The sequence below is a fragment of the Falco cherrug genome, chromosome 5 (assembly GCF_023634085.1).
Source record: "Falco cherrug isolate bFalChe1 chromosome 5, bFalChe1.pri, whole genome shotgun sequence".
In the NCBI taxonomy this organism is placed as follows: Eukaryota; Metazoa; Chordata; class Aves; order Falconiformes; family Falconidae; genus Falco; species Falco cherrug.
This window is the reverse complement of record NC_073701.1, coordinates 64,675,169-64,694,254: the sequence shown is the minus strand read 5'-3', so window position 1 is coordinate 64,694,254 and position 19,086 is coordinate 64,675,169. Positions and strand designations below refer to the sequence as shown.

The 19,086-nt window shown below is 42.6% G+C and overlaps 1 protein-coding gene across 3 annotated transcripts in view; it reads right to left on the bottom strand.

Annotated features, from left to right (window-relative positions):
• Positions 1-6,426: 6,426 nt before the first annotated feature.
• Positions 6,427-19,086, bottom strand: part of TAF3 (TATA-box binding protein associated factor 3) — a 120,279-nt gene continuing 107,619 nt past the window's right edge. For all 3 annotated transcript variants that reach the window (XM_055711273.1, XM_055711274.1, XM_027815274.2), the window contains 3 exons: positions 13,108-13,363; positions 9,319-9,425; positions 6,427-8,571 (listed from right to left, as the gene is read on the bottom strand). In XM_055711273.1, coding sequence (XP_055567248.1) covers positions 8,457-8,571; positions 9,319-9,425; positions 13,108-13,363 — 478 coding nt within the window. In that variant the 3' untranslated portion in view covers positions 6,427-8,456. The remainder of the gene's footprint in view (positions 8,572-9,318; positions 9,426-13,107; positions 13,364-19,086) is intronic.

Here is a 19,086-nt window from a genome sequence, read left to right as displayed (position 1 = left end):
ACTCATTAAGGTGGAGCTCTGTCACCACCTCCTGAAGGAATCTGAGATGAGTCCGTTGCGCTGCCGTACCCTTGTGCAAGCGGGTGTAGGAAGGATCGGTCACTGGAGCTCTGCGCTCCCCTGCTCCACACACCGAAGTCAACGCCACCAGGAGAAATAGGAGCCCTTTCCATGTAAGCAAACTGATCTGGCTGATATCAAGTGACTCATTAACGGCTTACAAAACTTAAGTAGACCATAGTGTTGCTCTCTAGTAGTGGGAACTTCTTGGCTTGAAAGGAGGATTTGATACCTTTTTGGCAGAAGCTCACCTTGGGCCTTAACCATTGTTAGCAACACCAGATCTGCCCCTGGACGTGCTTGCAAGAAGTTGCAAACTGCACCTGTTTTGACTCTGAAAAATTAAATTTTCCAGAGATCCTGGACACAGAGATCATCTGGACCTGCACAAGGATCCTGGGCACAGAGATCATCTGGACCTGCACCAGGGTTAATGATGGATTCCAAAGCCTGCAGCGCAGGTGACAAGGGGTGAAGGTGGAATCAAGCTGTTCTTACACCAGACAAAAACATCTACTCAAACTGTGTGTTTTCTCAGTATATAACATTTCACCCTCTGCTTGCCCCTTCATCCTTTTCCCATCCAAGCCCCCCAAAAGAAAGAAAACAATCCCATGATGATTAGATCCATTAGAGACAAATGAATCTCATTTTCTATACTCACAGAAGCCGTGCTAAGAAAAACAGGTCTGTGCCCATAGCCGTACAAACGAATCTGTGTTTGGTTGGACATGGAGAAAAGACTCCAACTGGTGGAAAGGTCACTGCCACATGTATAGAGGACAGCTGAAACCCTGCCACCAGCATTAAGGATCATGTAAGAACTACCTGTGTCTCCTGCACTTCTGTTATGACAATAATAAAGAGGAAAAAGGCACTGCAAGGTCCTGAGCAGTTTCCTTGTGTAGCCATCCTACCTTGTGTGCTGTGGATGGAAGAATGAATACACTTCAGATTTACTCCTTTCAAGGCACATTTGCTTTAGCAGCTGCTAATCTAGAGGCTACACAGAAAGGACAAACTTGTTATGAGTCGCCTCAGTGTGCTGCTCCTGAGGACATTTCTATCGTCCACGGCCCAGGTGCACCCTTGCTTGGAAGGGGAGGTACATACAGTGTCTTCAAAATAGCTAAACAGTCATCTTAAGCACATCTGAATTGGAATCACACAGGGCAAAACCAGTCCATCCTTCTGGCCCACATAGGTCATATAGCCAAATCCTGCAAAGCACAGAAATAACATGACAATTGTAATATATAACATGAATCAAACGGGGCAGATCAGCTTCCAAAGGGGTTGGTAGGCAAGAGATGTTTTCCTCAATTCTAAGGGACACAGGAGCTTTGCAAAACAGATCCCTTGTGATCTGATTAAAGTAAGCAAGTAGAGTCTGAATAAAGGTGAAGTGAATGCACTGCAGTGGTTGCCTGAGCTTGTGGCTTTGCCATGTTTGCTGTGAAGCCTCCAGGAAGACTGAAAAGAACATCCCAGCTGGGATGCACATATGGCACCTGAAGCTTAAGCTCAGTGAATTTGGAAGACATTTCTCCATTGCAAACTGTCCCCCAAGTCCAGACACTCTTTGGCTGGTTCTTATGTAGGTCACGGTTATATTTCTGAAACATCACCTCATGTATTGGATAGCTACTACATCTTCAGCGGGGTCCTCACCACAAAACTGCTGAACATCTTTGCTTTGGAGAACTCCTTTGGTTTTTTGGCCAGGCCAAAGCAATTCTGAAACCAAAGACCTGCAGCATTTAGCCAGCGGCAGCTGGGAGGGCTGACGGGATGCGCTTCCTCCTGAGCTGTGGCACTGCGGATCCAGCCTTTCAGAAAGTAGGTGGCACTAGGAGTCAACGGCCAGGCTGGGTTATTAGATACTGAGGTAAAGGCCTGGATTTTGGGCTTGACTGAGCATCTGTCTTCACAGAAAATACAGAGAACAACAGCATCACTTCATCCTCGGCATCTTAATACATGCCAGCTCCAAGCACCAAGGCAGACATTTCACAGCCCACAAAGCCCAGAGAAGGCAGCTATTGTACAAATTATGAGAGGTGTATTTTGACGTCCCTGAAGTAATTTTAAGCAAGAATCTATTTCTGAGATAAACCCCACCAGATATCCCTGGAAGGAAAAAAGAGCTACTAGCAAAATAAGGTCTCAATGTGAGCCCAGCCGGGCTCCTTTCACAGAAAGGCTCAAAATCAGTGGATGAAAAGAGGGTTGGATTCATGTTGGAAAAGTTGTTGGAAGAGGGTTGGATTCACATTAGAAAATTTGTTGGAAGAGGGTTGGATTCATGTTGGAAAACTTGTTGGAAGAGGGTCAGCTAAAACCTGCGAAGCCAAAGGATCTGTCTGGTTCAGGAGTGCAGAAGGTTGTTTCCAGCTTCCGACCTCAATGAAGACACAAGTGTAGAAGTGCAGAGAAAGGCTCCGCCGAGGAGCAGGTTCAGGGACTGACCCAGCACTGAGGGAGCTCCTAACAGCTCTGCAGTTGTACCCACCCCATGTGAAGGATGTTATCCTAGTTATTTAACCCGTGGGAAGGTCTGGGCTGTCTGTACAAGCTTCACATCACCTGGGTCCAAGGCCGAAGCAGAGCTGCCAGAGCCGGAAACGTTATCCTCCTCCTGCGGATGGAAACTGGGACATGCACCAGTAAAGCCGTGACAGAGCTGAAGACTGTGTCCAGCTTTCCCACTTACAAGACGATGTGTCTCCCTTTGAATACATGCAACGGTTACCATGTGGACAACAAAACCTATGAGCAGATGTATACCCCTAAGATGACAATTCTTACAGCACTTACTGGAAAGGTGCTGTGAATGACATCTCAATTAAAAATAAAACAATTGGACATTATTCCTTGCCCCTATATCCTGAGTTGTTTCTGTCAAAGGATTTTTTTTTTTTTTTAATTTGCATGCCAAATTAAATAAAAAAATCCACAGCAAATAGTGCCCATTCCCACACCCGGGGAGGGATCAGGTTAAAGGAAGAAGACTGAAGGTCTCCTGCACGCAGCTAAGCAGTAGTAGTGCCGGAGGCCCTGGGTGACACCAGGGTGTCAGAGCGGTGACACCCCATCACACTTGTCATTAGTCCCACAGTAAGCAAACGACAAGCACAGTAAGTTGTCAAAGCCATGCTGGTGTAGGGAGGAACTGACAGGCAAGACTTCCAAATTTGTAAAACAAATTCCTACTCCTGACAGGTGAGGAAACCTAAATTTTTGTAGATGTGTTTTAAGTCTCTTTCTCCCTCATCCCCTTGTTTAGGCAATAAAATAATCTGATTATTTTCTGTTTGGTTTTATGAATCTGTTTCAAAGTCCTTATGGGAATGCTGATGCTAAGCATGTAACAGGGAGCTGTGTTCATAAGAAAGTACTTTTTTCTTCTGTTCTAAAAAATAAGTGGAAGGTTTTCCATGCATCCTGGCCTTACTTGATGTTTTGCTTTTGGAAGAATTTGCCTTCTTGGTTGAAGCTGGAGGCAGCAACATTCCACCAGATCTCAACCATCAGCACCTGCTTGGTGCCACCACATTTGAGTGCAAGTCCCCCTTTGTTCAAGGCACCCAACAGTTGCTGAGCTGCTCTGGTATCAGCACCGGCCACCAGAAAACTGAGTTGAGGGTCTGGGTCTCCAGAGCAAGCAAGGGCTGGAAGGAAAATGAAGGGGGACACTGGGAGCAGGTGAAGGGAGTACGGTGGTCCAGGATCCTCAGCTCCACTCCTCTCTCCTTCTGGGGAGTATCCCAGGATTTAAAGTCCTAGTACACAAGGTCGCTCTATGAGTGCCAAGGGCTGCATTTTAGAATCACAGAATGGTCTGGGTTGGAAGAGCGCATTAAAGCCCACCTAGTCCACCCCCCCTGCAACGAGCAGGGACATCTTGAGCTAGACCAGGTTCCTCACAGCCCTGTGCAACTTGGCCTTGAGTGTTTCCAGGGATGGGGCACCTACCACCCCTCTGGGCAACCCGTGCCAGTGTCTCACAACCTTCATTATAAAAAAAGTTCTATCTAGTCTGAATCTACCCGTAGTTTAAAACCATTCCCCCTTTCCCTATCGCTACAGACCCTGCTAAAAAGTCTGTCCCTCCACCACCCGGCGCCAACCTTAAGCAGGGTGAGAAGAACCTGCGGGGGAAAGCACGCTGGGCTCGGCTACCACTTCTCACGTTTAAAGGCTCCTGCTCACATCAGCCAGGTACGAGCTGTTTGCTGGCTGTAAATCTCCCATTACAGCCTCCTCCTCCATACAGCACACATGGATTAATAGGAGCTTTCTACTTTTTAGGTTACAGCTGATCCGAAAGTCCCCAGAAGAAAGGGAGAGTTTCCTAAGCAGCATGACTGACAAGACTGTGAAGAGGGAGTTTATTCAGAGCATTATCTAATTCATTCCCCGGCGAAGGAAACTCATCTACTTTTGAGACTTAAAACTTCTAAAGAAAACTGCTATGATCTAAAGAGATTGGCCATAAAACTATTTGTATTGAAAACTTAGCCAGCATGCCTTTAGTGAACTTCATTCATTAACATTCTTCCTGGCAAGGTTTCCATATCTCAGCGTTCATTTTATACTTTAATTTGGTTAGTAGGTCTTTGTTTAATCGTCCTATTGAAAGGAGAACAAAGAAGGTTTAGGTGATACAGTGAAGTAATACACTATATTTTATCTCTGGAAAGCTCAGACAAAGTCAGCAGGCTCTGATACCCTCCGATTCGGGGTTTTTTTTTTATCCCCTTTCTCTTCCAGGACATTTGGAATCACAAATCAGTTGCAGAGCATAAAGATCCTCACTGTACTTAGCTGCGGACACCTTCAGAAGAGAAACACCTTGTCAAGCAGAGAAATGATGCTTTGAGCACGACATACAGCCCCAAAGGAAGATTATCTTGGGAAAAGTGCATGCCCATTACTCCGGGAATGGATGCTCTGTGTTTATATCTCTGTCCTCCAATAAAAATCAGTAGTCAAGACTGATTCTTTCATTTCCCAGCCTTGTGCTTACCACCTCGATATTAACGTCATGTTTTTTTCTGGTGCAAAACTCATTAACAAGTCGCAATTTTGCCTAATGACTAACACACTTTGCAGTGAGCACTCGGCATCTCCAGCCACCTGCAGGCACAAGCTGCCCTAAAGGAGGATTTACAGGATAAAAAGGATAAAAAAATCCACCTCGTTTCACAATAAAGGGAGCTGCTCCCCAGCCTCAACGTCGGCCGCGCGAGTGGGCAGCTCCTGGGCTGGTATAAACTGACACAGCCTCAACTGACCGACTCCCAACTGACTCCAGATAATAATCTGGCCCCAGAGTAAAGGCAGGATTCGACAAGCTTTTCTCACGGGATAGCTTTTACGCTCTTTTCTTGAGCATTTACCACCAATGCTCAGCGTCCAGCTTAAATCCACTACGTATGGTGCATCAGTAAAGGGGGGAAATTGTCTTTCCTTTATACCACAGGCAGATGGCAAGTTGTCTTCTCCCCGCTGCAAACTCTAATTCTTTACTTTCTAAACTGAACCAGTTCTACTCCCGCTACCCATGGCAATAGACTTTTCCAGAAGCAGTGCTCACCACTGACTTTCCTCTTGGATGAAGCTGCCCAAATGCCCAAAACCATTGAGACAACGATGCTCTCCCATGATGCCCAACCAGCAAACCAACCTGCAACCCACCCACCATGCCCTCTTCCCATGGACAGTGGTGTCCAAAGCCCAAGTCATAAAAGGATTAAGAGGAACACAAACGTCTGCCCATAAAAGCAAGCAGCGCATCCAGGGAGCAGCCCTAACTCTGGCAGAGTTTATGGAGAAGAAATACAACCCGTGAAGTTAATAGCAGCAAATAAAAACATCTGGGGAAGCAGCTGGGCTTGCTCAGTGTTGGGTGGTATGAGGGGCTGTAAGGAAGGTCCATGCCACATGGCTGCTTGGGGGGGGTAACTATTTTTGGAAGCTGATTATTCTTTTATACCACCAATTCCTGATACACACCAGCATAAATGAAAGGGGAGGCTGGCTCTGCACGGCTACGGACCAAGGCTGGCTTCAAACCGCTGACCTGGAGGTGAAGGGCCCCTTCTCCTGTTACTAATCCTGTCAGACACACAAGCCTCCTGAAAATGATGCTTTGGTTTTATTGCCACAGGGGTCATTTATAAAATCATAAAACCCGGGGTAGGAAACCAGCCCAGTGGCAGCAACACACAAGCACGCATAGAAATAGCTGAATGCCCAATCCAAACGGCAAAGTTCAGCCCTCCCATGGCACCTTGAATAATTCAGTTGATTAAATGTGAGAAGTTCTGATTAACGGAAGGGAGGAGGAAATGGATAAACAACTTACCAAAAGCTAGTTCTTTATTATTGCAACCAGAAATGACCAAAGACTGTGTATTTTGTACGTCTGCACATTACACATGGAAAAAAAAACAAGAATCAGGTTTGCAACATCCAACAATTCAAAATAAAATAATAATAATAAAAAAATCAAACCGAAGAACTTTCTTGACTGGTAATTAGCAGGGACGGAATATAAATGAGATGGCATTGAACAAAGAAGGTAACAGTGCACTTTTAATAAACCAATTTCACCCATATCTCCACTGATCTGCAATTTACCAGTTCTATCAGCAAAGCCTCATTTCCCTAACTAGACTGGTACTTTTAAAAACATGACTAATTCAGTCTCATTAATATCAATTTGGATGCATCTGAAAAATAACTCTTAATATCTGCACAACAGGTTAAAGGGCCATATTCTCAAACATCAGATGTTTTTCACTGTATGGTTGAAATTAGAAATATCCCCAAATTAACCAATGAAGCCTAAGATTGCTTCGAAAACAAAAGGTATGATTTTTTTTTAAGATTTACTCTTACATTTTATTTAGCTCTGACACCCATTGCACTACACTATCTAATACTGAATTATTTTTTTTTTCCCCTGCAATTTCCCCCCTCATTTTCAACAGGGAATACAACTTGTATTCACTTTATTGGTCTTTCCAAGGCGATATACAGGGTAACACATCTCCTGGCCTTGATGCCATTCTGCATCCCCTCTGTCTAAACATGAGCCAGATCATTTTGGCAACCTGGCCACCACTTGTTAAAAAAAAAAAAAAAAAAAAAAAAAGAGAGAGAGAAAAGAAATAAAAAAGCTCAGTTCCAGCTACAGATTAACACACTGTAGCTACCATCAAAAGTGCAGAGCCCCCTGGCCTAAGCTCGCAATTCAGAAGGCGTTTAAGCACATGTATAACGAAGTGTGGGAACAGGCTCCTTGAAGGCAATAGGATTACTCACTTCTTAAGAAGTTACCACATGTTTAAGTATCTGAATCGAGGCCTAATTATGGTGCTGGCCGACTCCTCGTGCACGCACCACTGGGGCAGATCTCACCAATCCCTTAAAGCCATAAGGACAGGCGTATGTCACACGGGCTTTTAATAGCTGCTAGGTTTGTATTCTCAGGCAAAGAAAAATAAAAATCCTCAACATAATAATAATAATGATAATACTAAAAAAAAGTACTTTATAAATATCAGCTATTTACATGTGTGAAACTCTTTTAATGGGAAGTGTTTTTACACACCAATGAAATGTACAAGCAATGAAAAGGTACACTGACAAAGACTAAAAAACAAAAACCAAAGTATAAAATATATTACAGGTCCACCAAAATAAATTCACACGGAAGAAAAAAATCGACACAATAGAAACTTTCTCTTTTTTTAAAAATAGAAGATATATCACAAAAGCTTGAACGTGTTTATTTTATGTTAGTACTAAAAATCAAGGAAAAAAGCTTCATATATTCTCGTCACAAAAATATTTACCAGCCACTTTTTATTTCCACTTTATGATTATCTGGCTCAGCAGGAGTAGAGGCTGAACTGTATCCAGACTACAGAAATCATTCCAGAAGGTCCCTCAGTTTACAACTTACTGCAATTTACATTTTCTCCTCTTCTCAGCACCTTCCTGCGAAGGTTCAAGAGGGATTAATAACAAACTGAGAAAGAACAGGACAGGTATCTGTATTTACAACATTCATCTTTGTTGCTGCCGAGCCACAGGAGCAGGAGCGGTACCATGAACTACCGAAGTCTTCATATCGCTCTGTGCAAATTTCCCTCGGTAGGTGAAAAGACAGAATGTACCAAAACCCAACCCCCTGGGCTCGGACAGTCTGTGAAACGCCACAGCCCCTGACAGAGAGCACCTCCTCGCCCCTGATTCACTCCAGAGTCACAACCCTACCAGCTGGTGACGGAGGGTGAGACACGAGCAGGCTGGGTCCCCCCTGCAACGGAGCTGGGGCAGAAGGTGCTGTGGCGCCCGCCTGCCTTCAGTCCACTGCAAAGTCTTCAGTGTGCCCTGTGCTTCCTCTTCTTGTGTTTTTTATCCTTCTTTTTGTTGGCACACTTGGAGCAGAACCATTGTATCTCTTCTGGGGGTGCAGTTGTAATCCCCACACAAGGCCTGCGAAAGACAGGAAAATATCTTATCATCTCAGTGGAGTAATGTTACTTCTGTTTCTTATCCAAAGAAATGAAACTCTTCACTGGGAGACAGGATCTGGCCTTCAAATTAATAGAGCAATTCTATTATCATTATGTTAATGAATATAAGAACAGAAACCTAAAACCCACTTGCTTTGAAACAAAACAAACAAAAAAATTGAACTCAGATAAGAAATGTTTTTTTAATAGAAAATGTGAGCACACTTTCAGGTATAATAGGCTAGATTTAAAATAATTTCAAATGCTTCTTTAACACATCTGCAAAAAACCTTAGGATTTTATGTAGCTGTTTAAGAAAATGCCTAAAAAGTGATTAATTCCCTCCAACCCTTTTATAAGAGCTGACATTTATATTACTGTTCATACAATGCTTCATAATTTGAAATGTCTATCTGTATACACTATGCTCATAATCCTGTAGTTCTCACAAAATTACAGGAATCAGCAATATTTCCCAGCAGTTTCAAAAACAACCGTTATCATCAATGCCTATTAATTAAAACGTAACTCTTCCTCACAGCTTAAAATCCGCTTCTTCAAATTCCAGAAAAACAGAGATAAACATATCTTCCAGATTATTAAATCGGACACAGTAAAGCCCTTTAAATATTCCTGGCGTCACGAACCATTGAAAAAAAAAGGTTTTTAATAATATAGCCCAAATCTGCCAAGGAACAGCAGAATAGGATGGATGAGAGCAACTTACCAGTGATACCAATCATCGCAGTCATCACAACCTATCATTGGACTGCCATCATCTGGCTTGTTACAGCCAGGACAGATCCAGATCTGGTTACCCCACTCATCTCGGATCTGGCGCAAAGAAAAGGAAAGTTAGCTGGTTTTCAGGGCAAAGCAGGCAGCAAAACTGACATTTTTAAAAAAAAAAGTTTCTTGCTTAACTGGCAAAGCTATTCAGGAGCCACGGTTGTTATTTAGGAATTCTCTGATCCTAAGTGCTTGGCATTCTATCTCAATTGATTTTCCTATACTGTACATGATGACAAAACCATGCATTTTTCTGTATTGTCCTGTAAACCAGTAAAGCCAGTTATACCACCCAACCTAAGCACAGGCGCTCACATATAGCAGAGCCAGGGCTTAAGGACACAATTCCTTCTCTGTCTATACCATCGCGGTTTTTAAAATTCTACCCTGTTAATGGCGAGAACGAGCGATGGTAGCCTCCTGCGCAAGATAACCGTCCTATATGCATGCAAAATATACAGTGCCATGTGTATATATTGCCGTATTACTTATTAGCCAGAGCCTTCAACTTCAACTAGCTGATAAGATCAGGATATAAAAAAAGTTGTTACTGAGTAACTTTCCATTCCCCTTATGACATTTATGTCACAGTACAATTTACTAAAGGGTAAACGAAGCAAGAAACGCAGATCATTTACAGTATTAGGCAGCTGCTTACTGGATTTATCATATTTAGAGCTTTATGAATTTTTTTAGCATTTATATCCCGCTAGACCCGTTATTTGTATTTTTAAATTCCAAGTGGTTTCTTTAACAGGTCTTTGGTAAAAACATACAGGCAAAATGTCACAAAATCCACCCAAAGAAGTGCAATTAACATTACAAAGTACAAAATGTCTGGGGTATTACCCTGATTTCATCTTTCCCTTATGAAGATTTGCACATTATCACTGAATCTCAAAACCATAAACTGTTTTATTCTCAGCTTTTGTGCACTTACATATATCTAAGCAATAACTTCTTGCTATCTGTACAGCTTACAAAATTTATATTAAAAAGTAGTAGATGAAAAGCCCCAAATGCTCTTAGGAAAAAAAAAAAAAAAAAAAAAAAAAAGAAGCCACTAAAGGTGGTCTGTACATCTCACACCACTTCATGAAAAATCAATACGAATGTACCAGAGCTGCAACGAACACATCACTCTTGACTGACTCCTCTTAAAGGCCCTGCTTTTTTTTTGCAGTTTAGAACTAGAAAATACAAAGCCCAGGAATATTAAGCAGGGAACAATCCCCTTTCCAACAGCGATATGGAGTAGGCAACACCATAAAATGAACTCGATTTTAAAGCGAATTGATCGCAATAATCATTCCTATCTACGCATCTAATCTTGCCTCTGCAAAATCATTTTCAGTGGCTAGAGAAGCGTTTGCTCTGCAGGTGAACTGCCTGCGCTTGGCACAAAGGGTTCCATGGCCGTTTCTGGGGGGTGATCCTGCCAGGGAAGGAGGAGATGCTGTGCCGTGGTGCTGCCCAGAAGCAGTGCCGCGGGCTGCTGGGCTGACAGCTACAGCCTTTTACAACCTGCCTGAGCAACCTGGCTGCAGCCGCACCGGCCCCTGGCACAGGCACTGGCACCTGGCTGGTACCCACCGCCGTGCTGCCCGTCCCAGGCACTGCTGCTGCCAGCTGCAGGCAGCGCTGCCTGATGCTGCCCCGTTGCAAGACAGATACCCTAACTTTCCCAGCCTTAGGGGGGATGTTTTTCTGCAGAACGCCTGCCTTTCGGGGGCAGGGGAGGGGCAGGGTGGTCTGTAATCACTGAAAGCTCAGCCTGTTTGTTAAACAAGAACTTGGGCTGCTGAATGAGGATGTTAAAAATATTGCGTAACTTCTCATTCCTTAATGAGCCAAAGGTCACAGAAGGAGGGACAGCATGTGATTGCTGAATGCTATTTTAGTACAAACCACTGAGAGTTAATGACCACAGCACACTTACTGAGATGCTATCCTATAGGGAGATCCCATGCCGTATCTTTTTAAGCTATAAAATCATCCTCCCGTCCTCCCCTGCAGAAGGGAGTTGTGCACCTGTGTCACACTGGCTCCAACCTTATCTCTAAAAGAGCTTTCCCGTGCAAGCCGGGGAAAGCCATTTCATCATTCTGTGTCCTGCATCTTCATACAAGAGGCTGTTATTAATGATCCTTTCTTTCCCAACCTCTCTCTCAGCTTTTTGACTTACAATGTTTCCCATCGGGAGTCTCTGCCTGTGCACATAGTTGGATCCTAATGCAGTAAAGCCCTAATTTCAACTATAGTATTGTAAAAGAAATAAATAACCTGGAGCCTACATCATCCTCTGCATTCTCCATAAGGTGCTAAGAGTGCTACCACTCTAAGTTACCTAGGCAATGTTCTACATTTTCCTTCTTTAAACTAACATAACCTCTAAATCATTTGCTTTTAATGCTTACTGAAGAAAACAGGAAGCAGTACAGTATTTTTGAAATGCTTTTCTCTTAAGAGTGATTTTCCAGGCTTTTGAGCACTATCGTAATACGGTGACACTGCACTTACACCTGTGATACAGAAGGCGAGGACGTGTATCCTGCACCCTAAAGACATGCACAGCCTATGTGTGGTCATCTAGTGCTGTAACTAACTTGGGAGTGAAATGTAGCAGCTGTTTAAATAGAGACCAGTAACATGATACAAGAGTTTAAGTCCAGCAGAGGAGAGCACCTTTTCCATTAGAAACGGCAGGGTAGATTTACACTGGGAATCATTACAGGAACAGAAATAATAAAAAAACCAAACCAAAACAAAAAACAAGAGAGAAAAATCATGCATATGTTGCAACTAAAATGCAAGAAACTGTAGTAAAAGCAAATTTTAGGTGTTTTAAATGGTGAGATTTTTAAACTGCTACCCACTACAGACAAGCAAGGTGCCACCAACCAAGCTGGAACTTAGCCAGGACAGGGAGGATAACAACATTGCTGCTGTTGTTAATGGTATCTGCTGCTCTTCAATGACCAGGAATGCTCAGGACTTCCATTTTACACTGCATCTAAAGCAGAAAATTTCAGTAGCACAGCAAACTTAGTCCTGCCCAGAGGTATGCCTATGTTACTCTAGAGAATGTAGCTCCTACATCACGTTAGATGGGAGACTTTTCTAAAAGAATGCTATCAGTCAGAGGCCAAGTTCAGAGCATATGTCAAACAGACTAATGAACTGTAGACTAACAAACTATTTACAGACTTTCCAAGATCCACATTTGCAATTTCTGTAGGCTGAGGAACCCAGAAAGGAGATCAGTGGACTCTACACATTTCAAATGAGGGCTAAGTCAAATTCTTGATGTTGTATGAAGGTTTTGTACTTTACCTGACTGACAGCAAAATCTATGGCAAGTTTGACATTTGAGATTTCAATTCAGCACTTACGAAAGCATCTATAAAAAAAGTCCACCTCCAAAAATAAATGCTCTAGCTCAGTTAGCAGAAAATACCCAGTGGGATATAACTGGATTTGTAAGAAGAAACTTTAACATTGAAATGGGAAAAAAGAAAAAATTCCATCCAAGTAGCAGTGTTTTAATTATTAACCCCTCAAAACATGTGCATGGAAGCAAGGGCTGGATAAAGAGTAGCTTAATGGAGAGCAACATCACAAGTCCAGGTCCCATCAGTTTGAGATGATGAGTCACCCAGGAGCTCAACAATTCAAGAGATGAATGTCACTGGCATTGAGAGAAAACATGGCAGCATGTGTTACCTACCACGTAAGTACTGACGGTCTCGGTCACGACGCTCCTAACTGGAGCTTTAGAGCCTCCTGCTGCTGAGACAGCTGGAGAGGGCGGTGGGATGAGGACCGGTGAGACGGTAGCCTGTGGAGGAGGAGGGGCTGGAGCTGGAGGAGGGGTGACATGAACAGGAGCTGGTACTGGTGATGGCACGGGTGGAGGTGTTTTGGGCCGGCTCACAGGAGTAGAAGGTTTGGCCTCTGGAGCCGGCACCACTTTGCTGATGACTCTGTAGGATCAAAAAAGAGAATCATTGGTTGATGGGAAAGAAAGAAACAATCAATCACTGACTAGATATGAAGAAAATACAGAGCGGCTAATTCACATCACCTTTGAGTCATCAAAGTGGCTGTTTCAACACAACCCAAGGACTGTTGTCATTGCTGCACCCCTCCGCTGGCCAGGATAAAGCACAGAGCCGCTACAAAGCGAATGCTGGGGCAGTCTGAACCTCTCTAATAGCTGGCTGTCATACAAATATTCTCCGTGGCTTTACCAAACTTTGTTTCATTAAGTTTTATTCTATTAGCTCAATTTGTGGGAAATATTAGAAAGGAAAGTTAATCAGCTGTGAACAGCACTGATTTTAACCTTCAAACTGAGAGACAATATCATCCTCTTAAGATCCTACATTAGGGGGTTCTCCAAATATTTGCTAGTTCGGTATTTCTTTCCCCAGATGTTTATGAGATCAGCAGTGGATCTAGTCAGGACAAATAAATGACGCACACTATACACTCAGCAGTTAAAATATTGTTACTTACTCGAGTAGCTAAAGTAGACAGGATGTAGCTCTAGTAAATACACAGTATAGAATAATCTTGTCCAGGAAAGGGGGATACGTAGAGGACCCAACGTTTATTAATGAATGTTGATACACAGGGTTATTGATGTGCATGCAATTTAACGGACCAGACAAAAAAGCCCTTACTATAATGCTCTTGATTAGAAACATAAAGAGAAGGAAAAGGATGTTTTAGAAAACAAAACTAAAAAAACTTCAAAAAAACCACAGGACAGATCTATTTGTTTCACCACATTTTGGTAAACATTCATTTATATTTGAATGGTAATTGTGGGAGTGCAACTGATTTGTGACAGGACTGTACGAAGACGGAGATTTAAAGAAAGGTTAGACATTCCAGAGTGGAGGAGAGCTTAAGAAAGCAAACCTTAAGAAAGCAAACCCCAGAGACATCAGTAGGAAAACCATGACAAAAATCAAATCGCAACAATTCCTGAGAACCAGGAAAGTCCAGCTCCAATGTCAATGGGAATTTTATATTCAACTTTTGAGTTTACTGCAGCTCTCATATGATATTCAGAAGGCAGGATCACTACGATGGGACACATTGTCTGCATTTCAAGTCAATGATCCGAGCCATCATTTGAGAAAGGCTTGGAATTATACAGTATTTAATGCTTGGCTGAGATAATAGTTTTTTTCTCCCAAGATACGCCACTTGCACTACTAAATCAGAACTATAGCAAGTTACAGTGAAAATACTTAGTAAAAGGAAACAGAGCAATGGGCTTGGCATTCCTGCCTAACCTGCCAACTGTAACATCACACCTACCTCCTGAGACCTGCTATCAGCGACTAGGGGAAGAAAACCAAACCCAAGGAAGTTTAGAAACTTAGAATGGAGCGGAATCTAAAAGACATTAGATGATCAGCAACACTGAAAACATTCACACCACTTGATGTCTTAGTGGTTGCTTCAGGTACCTAACCCGGGAGCTCAGGCTCTTTGTACGTGTCAGTAAGGTGCTAGGCTGAGTCAAAGTGCAGGACTCTGAATTTATATTGCCTGTAAGATGCAGAAGGAAGAAAGTCCTATTACCAGGCCATCCTGGGGGCAACCCACACATCACATCCTGCCTCTTTCTCCTTTTAGTGGAGTACATCTGCTGTCTCCCACCAAGAAAGTTTTCTCTTTGGCTCTTAAATGTCCACAATGTGTTTCTGGTTCAAGGAAAGTCTTAGTGTGCAGCTCCCCGGGGCTCCTGCCAGACTGGCCACCCCAACACAGACGCTTCTTCTGTGCCTTCCCCCTTCCAGAGCTCCCAGAGCGAGCCCTGGTTCCCAACGCTGAATGCCTGTGCCCTTGGTTGGTGGCAATACTCCCATGGTTTGCAAAATCACCCTCATGACTTGAGAGCCACCTCTCAATAAAAAGCAATCTTAGCAATAATAAAAGCGAGGAGAGGGACAGAGAGCAAAATATTTGGCACAGCAAAAGTAATTTGGACGGTTTCAAACATCATTACCCCTTCCCTTCGCTGCCTCCCCTCTTCCACCCCCTGCAAGTAAACAAAGTCCAGCTACGAGCTCTTCAGGGAGTCAATCCTCCCCAAGTCTAGACTTGGAAATGTATTAGCTAATAGGATTTTAAACATAACTTTGCACACAGTGTAAACAGTTTTAAAGAAGTATTAGCTAATACCATTTGAATAAGAGTGCCCATGCCCAGCTAACATACGAAATTAAATTACAGAGTTTCTTGGTCTAGATAAAGCCAGGTTCTCCTCCCAAACAGGGTCTTCGAAGCTACTCTGCTAATAACTGCCAAAGCTACAAGGAATATCACAAATGAAATCTTCCAAAACTACAAATATTCATTAGCAGGCGACACACACTCATCGATTGGCTGCTTTGCTTGAAGTGTGCAATTAGGACATGTTCAGTATATAGGGCAGCTTGTTTATCTTGATTTTAGAGCTCAGTTATCAAAACAGGAGATCGGCATTTCGGAGCACGCTTGGGCCTACCACTCCCTTGGGCTAATAAAGTTCAGAGACTTTAGACTCCAGGAGAAATGAATGGCTTTGTGCTACACCATTAGAGGTGACGGAGTAATCTCAGCGAGGGTGGTTTAGCCTGTCCTCTGTCCTGAAGAAGGGGCTGCACACATGGCAATATGGAGGTGGGGAGAAATCAAAGGGAAATAGCAGTCCCACGACTAATAATTAAAGTTACTTCAGACTTGAAGAGAAACCTGATATCAAAACACTATGTAAATGATGGCAAGATTTATGAGCTCTATTTTATAGACAGGAAAAGTGAGGCAGAGAGCACACTGCTAGTAGGCGGTACTCTCTACAGCAAAGCTTTGATCCTTCTGGTACCTAGGTCCCTACTAAGACTTAAACTCTACATTGGGACATCACCATACATATATCGTTACCTTCTTTCCCAAATGTGCTTTTCATACACTTCCAAAATGAGCACTTGTGCATTAGAAGGCTGCAAGTAAAATACTAAATTTAAAGACCCAGTTCCACCTCCTTCCCCACTCCAATCCAAAACCTCTAAAACTGAGGCCGGAGTAATATTTTTTTAAGTAACCAAATGCAAATGAACATCAACCACCACTGAAACACTCGGGAGTCTTGACACAAGAGCTAGACTTCTCTGCAGGCTGCTTGCCTGGCAATGTATCACAAACACGTTCTACACTGAAAGATAAAAAGTCAGTTAAAAGCTGTTTTTGAATCAAAATAGTTCCTGCTGAATGAAGGGGTGTGAGAAAATCCTTGGCATAGATGTGGTAGTAAGAGCCTCCATACTACTCCCTTAAAAAAAAACCCAGAATGAAACTAAATGCTGTGTATCTGGTTGTGTCCAAGCTAAATTCACTCTGTACTTCTTTTTAAATGCTATCAGGAATTGTATTTCTTACATACACCTCTTCATAATGGTAGAGTGAATGAAAACCCATTTCAGACATTACTCCAGGGCAATCACCCCATCCACAGCTGCAGATCCAAACCAAAATTATGAAAACCAAGTGTCAGCTTGCAGGCAAAGTGAAAATTCTACCAAGATTTTAATTGTTGCGACAGGCCAGCTGGTTTATAATCGGCTCTAACTGGCATGAGCTGTAACACGCTACATCTGGAGCAAAATGATGCTCCAAGGTGTGAAATGGTTTCCTATCTTTGGAAGTAATTTATTTGATTTCACTCTGATCCTTACAGCTGAAAGCCCCATTGACTGCTTCATATAAACACAGGGAAAAGACATATGCACTGAAAGGAAATGGCTTTTCAAAAATAGGATATGAGCCACAGGGCTGAATGATTGCTATGGGTGATGAGCCTCAAAAAAATGCTCTATCAGTACTTCGAAAGGTCTAGCAAAAAATTGTTTCTCAGAGGCAGAGCTCCGAAGAAGCTGTTCTCTGCCCAAAGAAAAAATGACGTTTGAAAAGTTCTAATTCTTTTCTGAACCCGTGACCTATTTTTAAGCAAGGAACAGGAGCTAATGCGGCCTTTGTATGTAGGAAAATGACACCATCAATGACACTGACATAATTAAAACTAGTACAACTCACTTGGATTATTACAAGTGATATTATTATCTACTAGTATTGATATTCCCTTATTGATATAAGTTCCTCAATGCTAGAAAGTGGTGTAACTATTATATTACTGAAAAATCTCACATCTGGATCTGAGCTTGTTTCACCAGAAAAAATATGAAATACTCGAAGACCTGTGGCTATGAGTGTCAAAAACACCCAGGGGAATCATGAAGATTTCCATATGGTTTAGATTCTTCAAAGATTAGAGGTGATTTTGAAATTTTTTTCCCAACTCTGGAGGAGAATCACTGTAATTTAAGCCCTGTAATGTAGGCTAACTCCCGTATTACTTTTAGAAAGAGAAATTTAGTTTTTATCTCTTATGCCCTGCTGAATATTTTATTCTGTGCAAACAAGTAATATTGGCAAATACAAGCTCCACAAATACATGCTGTGACCAACTCGTGCATTTGCCGAGTGCCAAAATGTATTAAAACTACAGTGGAGCCCCCAGAAATTCTGCAAGTGAAAAGATTTCAGTACTTAAACTTGAAATTAAAAAAAATAAATATTTTTATGTGATAAATTGCTTGCTTGCAATGTGATATTCTCTATCAAGGCAAATGAACTTTGAACACTTATTCCAAGATACCATCCATTTTTGTGGACGCTGCTTGGTATCACACAAATGGCATGGCTTCTGTGTGTGTTGACCTTCAATGGTGCCCATGGAGCTCAACAGCCCGTTCTCTGTTTCATCACCATGGCAAAACCCTGTAAACATCCCTTCCTGGGCAAGTGAGTCTAGTGATTTTGCAGGCATTGCATCACCTAATCCCATTCACAAGTTTATTGAGCATCATCTTAAAACCAGTTAATCTTTTTGCCCCCACCATTACTCTGTTCCAGGATCTCACTGCTCTGGTGGCACAGCAACCTCTTCTAATTCCCAGCCTACATTCATAGGCAATTATGTCCCATTTTATGTTGTGCCAACATTGTTCTTTGGCTGAAATCACTTTCTCCCTCCAAAACATTTACTTGTCTGAGGTATGTGTAGCCAGAAGTCATATCCCCTCTTCACATCTTAGACTAAACACACAAAGTCGCTCTCCTAGCATAACACAGACTCCCCTATGCTCCTCCTAACAGTGCTCCAAGCCCTTCTCTGCACCTGCTCTTCCCAGTTCATCCTTCCTGCACACAAGCTGCCTTCAAGAATCTGAATATAACATTTCAGATGAAGTATCAACAGGTTCTCGTATGATGACCTGGACACTTCCACTCTGTCTACTAAAATCACTTGTATCATGCTGGCACCTCCATCATTCTGTGATCAACTAATGATCCCTCATCCACTTAACGCACCTACCGTAGTGACAAACCTACTAATCAGGTCTTTGCTTCTGGCTGAAGTTTCCATTGGTACACTTCAAATGCAAAGCCTTAAATGCAATTTTGCATTTACTGAATTAAATACCGTTTTTCCTTTCTGTTCAAGGGGTTCCAGTTCTTTCCAGACAATCCTTAGATCCTCATTTGTACTGACATGGTCCTTCAACCTTACTGCCAACAAAAAGCATCAGTGTTCTACCTCCTTCTGTGATGAAATTTTATATGAAATTATTAAATCAAACCAGTCCTG